The 12,184-nt window shown below is 33.3% G+C and overlaps 1 protein-coding gene across 1 annotated transcript in view; it reads right to left on the bottom strand.

Annotated features, from left to right (window-relative positions):
* Positions 1-1,987: 1,987 nt before the first annotated feature.
* The window catches only part of LOC147073310 (peripheral plasma membrane protein CASK-like), a 62,191-nt gene continuing 51,994 nt past the window's right edge, over positions 1,988-12,184 (bottom strand). The window contains exons 9-12 of the mRNA XM_085945630.1: positions 6,205-6,327; positions 5,163-5,270; positions 3,924-4,099; positions 1,988-3,620 (exon numbers count right to left, since the gene is read on the bottom strand). Of these exons, the coding sequence (XP_085801756.1) occupies positions 3,441-3,620; positions 3,924-4,099; positions 5,163-5,270; positions 6,205-6,327 (587 nt within the window). The 3' untranslated portion in view covers positions 1,988-3,440. The remainder of the gene's footprint in view (positions 3,621-3,923; positions 4,100-5,162; positions 5,271-6,204; positions 6,328-12,184) is intronic.

The following is a 12,184-nucleotide window of genomic DNA, read 5'->3' as shown; positions in this document are numbered from 1 at the left end:
ATGGTAAAATTTAAATAATCAATATTGTATAATAATAATATACAGAAAGTGTTTTTTCCATTTTTTTTTCAACTAGACGTTAGATAAATTATGTTATTAGTATATATTGTTGGAATGTAAATTTTGAATTTCTAATTTAAAATAAAATTACCTAGATAAACACAATATAACGCTACTTATTATTTAAATTCTTGTATATTTATATTTTGATCGTATTATTTTTTTTAATTATTATTTTAATATTTTTATAATCGTTTCGTTTTTGGAACTTTTGTATATTCATCATGCATGTTTGTTTAAATAGAGAATATTATTTTTTTAATAATCTTGCTATTTTTAAAGTTTTTTTTAACGGTAGAATATGTTATGGAAAGAATATTAGTTTATACACATAAATGGTAAGTACATAAATATCTATGGTAACTATTTATGAGTGTTAAGGTAATATCGTAATATATATATGTCATATAATATTAAATATATTTCATTGAACCTATCAAGAAAGTTTAAAAAAAATTGGATGTGCATTAAATAATTTATTTTTAATAAAACTAATATAACAATGGAATTTATAGGACTGTCTAATTGTTATTGGTGTTTTTAATCTACATATAATATAGTGCAGAATATTCGCTTCGAGGTTTATTTTTTCTCATATAAGTGACGTAATATTTTAAAAATATAATATGTAAATTTTAGAATATTCATACTACTATTTTATCGTATTAGTTTGAGGTAAAATAAATAAAAATAAATATACAACATTTTTCGTGTAGATGGAATGTGCATTTTACGTTTTAATAGGGAATCAAGGGTTTCAAAAAAAAGAATGAGTACATTTTATTTAAAACAAACTGAGTTAGTTAATTAATTAATTATAACCGAAGACTGATATTTAAACAAATTAATATCATTTTTATTTTCGCAAATGTAGGTAATAAGGTTGTAGGAAATAAAGCAAGTTTTGATAATAATTGTAATGATAAAAAGGATTCAAGCACCATTATTATGAGTCCGTTGATGTTCAATGCTGAAACCATTATTTTAGTTACCAAAACTCTTCGATATTAATATTACAATCAGAAATATTTACATATTTTGAACACAAAATGACTTAAACGATTTTTTCAAAAAATATTAGTTAAAACCTTTCTCCAAAGATGTTTCAAATGTATTATTACATACTAGATGTTAATTAATTTTATGGCTTCAAGATTTTAAATCCGATTTTTTTTTTATTTATTTAATATCACCTGTACACGTGGTTGGATTTACTGGTAGCAATAGTGTGTTTTTTAACTATCGCGACAATAACTGTTTACATCCAAAAGTGCTGACTGTCTCTCCAATCTCATTCTTCAAGAGTGAGCGAGACGCGATGTTATCATTTTATGGTACTATTCGACAGGTCGTAAAAATCGGTTAACCTCAAAATGAGTTTTTCCGACGTGTAGTTCGTTATTTTGCCGGCAGATTTGCAACTATCGTTCTACTACGCAGGCGTAGATCGAAAAAATCCCAACTGTCGCATGACAATTCAGAAACTAACTTTTTTGATCGATGCATGCAATCTTGCAATTGCAGGATAATAATACATGTTTACGCATACATTTTCTTGTTATAGCCGCGATAATACTTACTGTCAGTAGTAAATACATGCACGTGTACACGGGGTATAACATTACTCACAGGTTGCCATATCCGTGGTATGCAATAAGAAAATAGTGTATCAAGACTATTCTATTCTGATAAAGCCAATACTGAATAAAAAAAGAATTTAATTTATCAGGAAAATATCATAATATAGTCGTGTTGAAATTTTCTTTGGAGAAAAGTCTCAATATTTATATAAATCAATAATAAAAAATGGAATGCTAGTGAGAATAAATGATTTAAAAATGTTATAAACAGTAGTTTTTTTTAAATTACCGTGAACAAATAAATAATTCGTGACTATATTCAATTACCTAACCTGTATAAAAAAAAACTCTGCAAATAATTCCTTCTATTAAATTTGATTTATAGCCACCAATATATATATATATATACGGGAATATATAAGAATATTTTCTACAAAGTAATACAGAGTGTATTTTAAGTTGGTTTCTAAAAATTAAACAATCCATTGTATATATTATATTATTCATAATAAAAAATGATACTATGTTATAATATTATTATGTAATGGTTTTTAATTTATACACAATTGTTTTACCATATAATTAATATATCCATGCAATGCGCTTTGCCGGAGAAACTTTAGTGATGGAAAAGTAAGTTCTGTTGTTTGCTTACTTTGACAAGGTGTTAGTTGGGTATGAGAAATAGGTGATTAGAGCTATCAATAAATTGTGGATACAATAATTAATTTGTAATACTTAGATCAATTGTCTATTTTCTCGAAGATAACAATGTGAGATAGGTCATAACGTATTATTATCTACGATCAAATCCGATTTACTTTATTTGTTAAATGAAATAAATATTTTAAATTTGTTTAATTTTGTATAACCATGCACTAGAATTTATTTTTGTAATAATAATAAAGGTTTTAGGAGTTATATATTTAACATACTATAGGAATTGCATGTATATATTATCAGATTAACTACGTATGCAATTTTTATTGGTATAATCGTGATACGATATAAGACTATTCGTGAACCGGGAATAGTTGTTTAAATGCACTTTTAAAATATACACAAAGAGGTAATTGATTCTCAAAGCCAACGTAAAATCGTGTGTACTTAAGTAAAGTTATAAACTGTAAGTATTCTATTGGTTTCGATATTGAGATATACCACAATTTATTTAATCACAGCTATTTCGCATTTAGTTAAATTGTAATTTAATTGAAGTGATAGAAGTTCGAAATGTATTATATATACTTGGTCAGTATTTTTTCATTTCATGGTCAGTATTCAAATAAATATATACATACCAGAATATTCGATTCAGAAGCAACGGATTGCTATTCAGGAGGCCTAGAGTATAATAATTTAAAGTATGTAGGTACCTATATCACAAAATATAGATACACATGTTATAATGTTGTAATGAATTTCAACTCAATAATTATTAATCAAATTTTGATAGAAAATGTCGACAGTAGATAAATATTATAATATGAAATCAATCATACTGCCAAAAAATGTCACATTACAAAAACTGATACCTTAGTAAAAATACTGCAAATTTATATAACAATATTGACCATTTTATCGAAATACTGACCAAATTTATAGAGATAAGTCTTAATGTAAGATGTGAGTTACAATAATTTATTTTTAGAAATCGAATGTTTCTACTGGATCAAGATCGTTCTTGTTGTGGAGAGATAGGTGTTGGAGAATCGTGATCGGGGGCGGTGGAGGGCCATTCCTTCAGAGGTAGTGGAAGTCTCCCAGCATCAGCGCGGCTGCGGCGCTGTCGCACGGGGGTCAGTAGACCCAGCTGACGGGGATCCATTGGGGTGTGGTGTGGATCCTCTCGATGGCCGCCTCCAGGGTGGCTATCGTTTCCTCGATGTCGTTGTTGACGATCGTCAAGTCGAAGTAGTGGCCGTACATCTGCCGCAGTTGCTCTGACTCTTTCGCCAGCCGCTCCAAGCTGCCATCATACTGGAAATTTAGGAGAACAGAATTTAATAAAATATTCTTACACATCAGTCAAAGATTCAACTATGTTATGATGTCGTTCGGATACATTTAAAAGAAGGCTAATCCAAAGTGAAGACGCAATATAAAAGTATATTCATAATATATAATATACTTCTGGTTGTTTTTTTAACCACATTGACTGTCAGGGTGTATCAGTCGTATCGTATCCTAAAAGAATGTACGTCTGCAGTATGGCCAAATAGAATTGAGATGCATATCAGAAAACAATAACAATGATCAAAAGTACGAAATATGGATAATTACATCGTTCATATTCTGCAGCGCTGGTGCCGCGATGAAAACGACATAAGGCGCGAACTCTGCAGTCCTCAATATCTTCAGCGCCTGTGGCTCCACATCCAGAATCGCCATTCGTCTCTCCCCGTGGATGCGCCTGATCGTTTCGAGTTTCGTCCCATACATTGCGTCTTCATGGGTTCCTGAAATCAAAGTCATAAAAACATGTTACTATTGAAAAAATGATGCGGTCATTTATGATCAGTTGATAGCTCTTTGAAGTTCTACCAAGTCTTAGTAATATAAAAATAGAAATTAGCTATTGAGTCAATCGTTAATAAGGTTGATATTTGAAACAAATTCTTCAGTGGCGAATTTAGGGAGTTTAGGGTTTTTTTTTAACACATCGTGTTAGGATATATTAATTATTACACACAACAACCAAACATTGCATATATTGGCCAAACATTCTTTTAAAACAGTAATAACTCCAGCGACATTTTTACTATTAATTTAAGATGTGTGTTTATCTCATTTATCTGGTCGACCCGCCACGCTGGCCCCCCCTGAGCCCGGGCCCTAAGCTAAAGTTCTGTCAGCCCCCCACTGAGACAGATGACACCAGTGATTTCGGAGTAGTAGTATTGCGTGAGTCGTATGACACATCCGTAAGAGCGCGACATGACATCTCAACTGCAGTGGCGTCACCTGTCGCTGTCGTCTGCCTCAGTTGCAGAATTTGAACTGTTAGCATTAAAAGTCATATGGTTACTGTACAGTCCATATTTTACATCATCATCATCATCGGCACTACATCCTAATGTGGGTCTTGGCCGCCTCCAAAAAACGTCTCCACTCCATCTGTTTGCCGCAAGCTCCCTCCAACGCCTTAGTCTCAGGGAGGCTGTGTCTCTTTCTATACAGTCCAGCCACCGCAGTCTAGGTCTCCCGACCCTCTTTTTCCCTTCTGGTCTGTTGAAGAGAAGCCTCTTTGGTGGTTGGGTGTCTTCCATCCTTGAGACATGGCCTGCCCAACGAAGTCGCCCCACTTTCACGTGTGAGACTACAGGGGGATCTTCATACAATGCATATAGTTCCTGGTTGTACCTTCCTCGCCACGTGCCATCCTCCTCACACACAGCTCCGAAGACTCTTCTTAATATCTTTCTTTCAAAGATATAGTCCATAGTTTACAGTCAACATGGAACACTGGAAACAGGAGAATTGATATGGATAACGATAAATTAGATGTGTATGACAACTTACCGTATTCCAGATATTCATTAGCAGCAATATCAGCCATCATTTCATCATGACTCACGAAGTAATAATTTCTACCAGGTTCCTCGTCGTTTCTCGGTAGCCTGGTCGTATCTGCAATGATACACAACAGTGTCATTAAAACATTGATTAAATTGTACCAAAGACATTTTTTTGTTTGTTAAAATGGGAGAAGATAGTGATTTTATCAATCTTCGTTTATATCTTTGGGAGTACCTATGATGAAGGGAGCGATAGTAGAGTTGGATGTTTATTGTCTTGATGCAGAGTACAGAGAGTTACAATGGTAAGGATTATGACGTGAGATTATAATCGCAAATAATGATGTACTGGTGAGATCAATATGATTAAGAGATTAATTTTATTATAAGAATGCACCGAGGGACTTGATCCGAGTGGAATAACGGATGTACTATGTCGAGTGAAGAACTCGTGACAATAGCATCATGTCTCGTGACGGTCTCGATGAGTTGAGTGTGGATTCATAGATTGTCCTTCTTATATATATTAATGCAGTACAATGGATATTACAATAGATATTGTCGTAGTTACCAATCAAAAAACAAACACTACTGATATAGTTGTGATTGTGAAAACGCTGACAATTATTATTATTCTAATGTTTTGTTTTATTAACAACACCTACATATTAAAGTGTGCCATTTATTTAATGCTGAATAGTATGACTGCTACATATCACTAGAAATTGTGAAAATGTAAGACAGGATCTTTTGGTTGTGTTTAAAATGTTACGCTAATGTCAGATTGTACAGAACTTGTTAGACCACTTGATATACAATAATTTGTGACTTATTTTACTTCAATTCTTAAAAAAATCAGTTTTTACAACCAGGGTTTTCCAGCACGACTTTGAAAGTCGTCTCTCAATCGTGCCGTCACTGTATATGCCATAAAAGGTGTGGATACACGGTGCATCTTAGATTGACAAAATCGTCACGTTAAAATTACGTAGCGTGGTTCAATTATATTGAATTATACTTAATGTATGTACTTGGTAGTTACTTACGTGGTATCGGATAGGCGTATTGATCAGGGTGTTTCGCTATGAGGGTGTTCTTGATGTGACGTCTGCCAACGCCATGGGCGCCAAGGAGCACCAAGGTCTTTCGCTGGAAGGCGGGGTCGGACACTGGAATGGTACAAACACGAGTATATTAAAATAATGAATAAAAACGTCTTAAAAGAAATCTTTGAAAAGAGACCAAAATGCGCCAGCGCCAAAGATGTTGCTCTACTGTAATGCGAAAGTTTAGTATTAACGGTACATTTGTTAGTGATTTCAGATCACTTCTGAAACTGCAACACGTCGAAATATCTGTCGAATGCAATTCAATGTCGGTGCGACATTTTTGGTAGAAAAAAAACCTGCTTGTCGCAAATAACAAATTTCACATCGTGTGCGTGTGGCCTTTCACATTTCTCGTTGTTAAATCTGTCTGAGAATGTTATATGAAGATTTATTTGAAAAATGTAAAGCAGAAATCGGCAACCTTATTGGAATGGATGGTTTAATACTGCTTGACTGACGGTCGACGGGAGATGTAAAAATCTAAACAATTCTCTGTATAATTTGTTTGCAAGCGGCAAACATTTGACGGTAAACAGTTAATTGCCAAAAGAAAGGATGTTCCAACTTATAAGGGTTATCAAACATAAACACAGTCGTTTGCAATTTATAAAAAAATGCAGGCGTCTAATTTAAATGTTGTCAATGATTAAAAATCTCGATAGAATAGAAAATTAGTTTTATATATTATTATCATTATAGTCATCAGTCAAGGTTGACCCACTGCGAGATGAAGGCGTTTCTTAGCTAATTCCACTCTTCTCAGTTCCTAGATCTTCGCTACTACGTCCAACCGCTGAATATTCAGCGGGCCTAAAAGCTAGGGAACCACGGTCTGACTGTATTTGTCTAGCTGTTATCCTATTAATTTATAATTCATCATCTTGGTGACTTATACCAAATTGCGTACTCATATCTGCTACTTAATTAATTGGTTTATTTTGTGGTCATTTTGCATTATGCCCAACATGCACATTTCCTTGCTGCGTTGTGCTATTAGTATTTTTTTTAAATTCTCTTACGTTAAGGACCTAATGTTTCACTAGATACGTGGGCAATGGTTGAACACACAGTTGTATGTAATATATTATGGAGATGTGTGAGTAAGATTTTATATTGAATCGATTACTGTATATGTATTGTCACAGAATAGATTAATAAGATATAAAAACTAAAGCCAGTCGCTTTACATGAAGGATTTAAACCCAGTTTTGACTTTTGACTTAATGATGGTCAAGCCATAAAATCCAAATTTCCTTAAATATTACCAACATTGAATATGCGTTACATTTAAGTGACACATTTTACTGCGTATTACGATACAGACATAATTATTAAAAATAAAATATTATTTAATACATGTTTAAGTAAAGTTCATCCATATTTATATACATTCAAGAATTGTACCTTATTATAGCTATATCCAGAAATTAACCCAGTTCCCGGGGGTATTGTGATATCGAGCTTTCATGTATAAAACAATAAGAACTGTTTTAAGCTGTGTATGTAAAACGGTTACATGTAAATTGTACGTATTACATTTCACCGTAGCACTAGCACAGTCCGTCGTGAGCTTTCTTCTCGGAAAGAGATGACCATATACTATACGATCATCACTATTTTCATAGCCGATTTTGGCAAATTCAAGAATGAAAACCTAACCTAACAAATAATCCAGTATATCGGCTATGTTCCAAATTGGTTTGCCACTGGCTTCCTGTAAACCTATAAAAACCGTGTTTTATTTAGACATGAATTTTATCTCAGTATTATACGATCCAAAGAGGTTGGACGTTTTTTAATATACGACCATATATTTCCGATACAAAATTTCACGCTGAAGTGTGGATACGGCGAATTACATACATACAAATTTCCGGACACGGGCCAAATACCACAAGTTTTTAGAAATAATTGTCATACACTCTGCGAGATGTGTGGTCAAAAACTGCAAAGTCTAATGAGAAAAGCACAGAATTACAAAATTTATATTTAAAATGGCACATTTATCATTATTAACAAGCCATTTTTTAATATATATTTTAATAATTTGAGGATGAAGTGTCAATAGTCCAGTGAGAACAGAACAGATATTACCCACGGTCGCGTTGGCGCCGCGTTGCCAACCCCTGATATACGATTTTTAACGGTAAAAAAGTGAGTGCAATTTCTAAGAATATATTTTCGTTAGAAACTCAAACTAGGAACGAGCGCTCGATCTTCCATTGTATCTAAAGCGTTACGCCTAAAATAAATTTTCAACCAACAAGTAAGGACTATCAGCGTTCACGGCGTGTATACTGGAATCCAAAACCCGATATATTCATATCGCGGCACGACATTGTGAATATCGATCGTGGTGCTAATTATTGCTAAAACTTCGTAGAAAATATGATTGTTCAATATTGAAATAATTACAAGATAAAAAGAACTTTTTATATACAACGTTTTTAAATTTTCTGTTGAATCATAATTATAAACTTGACTTGACTAGCTTAAACGATCAAAAAAATTTGTGCTTGATAGAAATACTGAATAAAGAAATGTCATTTCGGTACTGTTCGGTTATACGGAATACAGCGGAAAACACATTTTCAAATAGCCGACAAACTGGATTATTTGTTAGGTTAACCTAACCAAACCTAACCTAACCTAACCTAACCTAACCTAACCCAACTTAACCTAAACTAACCCAAACAAACAAATAATCCAGTTTATCGGCTATTTTCAAAATGCGTTTTCCGCTGTATTCCGTATAACCGAACAGTACCGTCATTTCATATTGATTACCGCCTAGCAACCAATTATGTCTCGCTGCAATTTTTTAAAAAGCATTATAGTTGGCCTTTGTGGCGACCAGGTCGGATGTCTTCCCTGACTATATTCACCGACTGAGTAACAGCCCCGAGATGACACCGTAAAAGCAGTTGATTCGAAGAATTATCTTTGGCAGTAAAACGTGGATGAGAAAATTTAATGGCTGAAATGAGAGAAAGAAGAAATGGACACGCGTACATACCTCACGTCCAGACACTCTTCGCTATGATTTTAGCGGTAAAAACTACTGGTGGATATGTCAAACCCATAAGTGGTTCAGTACGCGTTAATGTTATACAATCGAATATTATTGAAGGAGAGATTTATCACCGTTTGACATCACGTCAAAAAATCCAAACGTACATTCGCTTTATAAAAAAAAGCTTTCCATAGACAATGTAAAATAAATAAGATGCATTACGAACTACGGTAGTAGTTTCAAATAATGGGTCAAATTTCTATCACGTAGAACGAACTGTCTCAATCAGGTTTCCCGCCAAATCTACTGCATAATTTTCCGTTTCTGGACTGTTTACAATTTGGCGCGCGAATTTTACTGCCGAGCAATTTGGCTAGCATATAGTACACATTGCACATTGGAACTTCGGAAGCAGATATTGTGTTACTAGAAGCAGTATTAAAAAATCTAAGAATATTTAAGTTTTCTCTTCAATTTTTTTTATTTTAATTGATAATATCTTACGGTAAGTGTGAGTATTTTTTATTCGTGTCGTTTTACACATAATTTAAAGTCTTAAAATCGTATTGAGTATTTAGTACCTCCAGAGCTGCGAGTCACGGGCTCAAATCAATAAAATTATTGTAGTATACACATACAAACACTAGTTTCTAACCTATACTATAAAACTATAAAAGAAAAGATTTAAAAACATGTAATAGTCGCTTAAGTATCAATGCCACCGCATCCGGAAATTTGTACCTAAACAGTTCACCGCAGGACACTTATTCGTGCGCCGCAGTACGTGAAACATGAGTTCGTGTAACATTTAATCAAATGACGAGTTCTTCGTTGAACATTTCAGCGTGTAGTATATTTGTACGTATGCTACAACATGTGGCAAATTTTATGAGATGTCTTTACTACGTTAGGTTAGGTTAGGGCTAATCTAATTGGAACAGTACTATTTGAAAACTATCGCCGCATTTTGTAAGATACTTACAAATGTATTCCACGGTGAAATGTTCAACGAATAACTCGTCATTTAATAACATGTTATACGAACTTATGTTTCACGTACTGTGGCGCACGAATAAGTGTCCCACGATGAACTGCATACGTACAACTTACATGTAACCCAATGCCACAGAACATTTATCATTTATTGGTAATAGCCAAAGTCAACTTTGATAGTGGCCGATTTCCTGCGAAGAGATGTGCTTTAACAATATTAGAGTTAGTAGACATACTACCTAATGGAAAATTACTTCTTCTTGGATTCTGTCACTGCAAAATTCCAATTTTATATTATAGTATTCTGTATTCATCTATTTATCAATTAATACATATTGAAAAGTATTGAGGGGATAGTTGTTGTGTTGTATCATTTACCCCGCTAATATGGGAATGAAACAACTGAACGCCAGGACAATTGGACGCCGCACTGTCGTAGACACATATACAGAACGTAGACGAGGAATTTTAATCAGTTTCTATCTACTACTTAGTAGTTTTAATTCATTTCACTCTTAACATAATGTTTTTTTTATTACGGATTGAGAATTACCATACCTAAGGCTTTATATATCACAAAAAACTCTTTTTTCGTTGGAACTTAAACGTATGCACGATTAAATAATTATTTACGTGTGCATATTTAAATTCTCACCAACTATTAAATCATAATAATATAATAATTTAAATATAAATAATAATATTAAGTATTTTTTTTAAAAGTACCTATAAGTACCTAACGTCTATTTAATTTCGAATCGCATGGCCCGCTAATATAATATGTTCAAACTAGATATTAATATGGCAACATATTAGTACTACATAATATATCAACGAGTAATACTTATGTAGTAAAGGTTGTAATTGTTTAAAATAATATATATAACGGTGTTGCCACTGCATACTACGAAGTATAATACGTTGCACAGGGAAACCCCGTAAAACGATTCCCGGAATGGCGGGAAATTTGGCAGCCATATTAGATTGTTCCGCCATTATGTGCACACAAATGTCACAGTTTCCGACATGACAGTTTAGCAAACTGGATTGCAGCCGTTGGAATGTCACTTGGAATGGACGCTGCATGAACATTAAGGAGCAATATGTAAGTTAATACTGTGAATGTATACATTGATTAAATAATTACAATCATGGCTGACAGTAATAATTAGAGAGTTTAGATATCGTCAATTTATAATTTTTTATGCAAGAATTCTTTTACAGACTCTTTTGTAGTTATTTATAGATAAGTCTTTGTGAACGATGCAGGATATAAAAGATCAACGAAGTCTTCGTTTGACTCTAAGCTGGAACGTTGGAGGAAATCTACGTAAAAGACCGACCCTTGTTGAAGCACAATCTACGACACTAGATGCAAATCCAGAAAAAAATGGTCGAAAGTAGGTTTCGGCTGTTTTAGATGGATATTTTAAAAACACTAGTTATTATGAATAATTAAAATTGTGGAACGATAATTTTAACTAGATGAAAATAGAATTAAAAGATACAGCTTTGTTGAAAATGCCATAAAGTTCCGGAGTATAGGTTTTAAAGTCTACAAGTTATACGCATCGCTAGAAAAAATGTGAATTATTATTATATTAATGATATTTTCCTAAGTAGATATTTCATAATAAGACAAATTCGTGAGTAAAAAAGTGATATTTAGAAGAGGAAGTTATACTTTACTGTGGTTATTAAGCATATCAGATAGTAGTAGGTACCATGAGAGTTTTCTGCCGTTTACTAAATAAGCTGGATTTAATTGAGTCTGATTTTTATAGAATACATGATCGGTATAAAAAAAGAGGAATGTTCAAGTTCCAAATATAAAATGTCTACTGTATTTAATAGTATTACCAAGGTGCGTACATCAGTCCCGTGCAGCTTCGTTTCGGGACAAGGAAGTGT

The sequence above is a fragment of the Rhyacophila brunnea genome, unplaced genomic scaffold (assembly GCF_057557595.1).
Source record: "Rhyacophila brunnea isolate RB1 unplaced genomic scaffold, BYU_Rbru_1.0 scaffold_18, whole genome shotgun sequence".
NCBI lineage: Eukaryota > Metazoa > Arthropoda > Insecta > Trichoptera > Rhyacophilidae > Rhyacophila > Rhyacophila brunnea.
The sequence above is the reverse complement of the archived record's forward strand: the minus strand, read 5'-3'. Positions and strand labels throughout refer to the sequence as shown.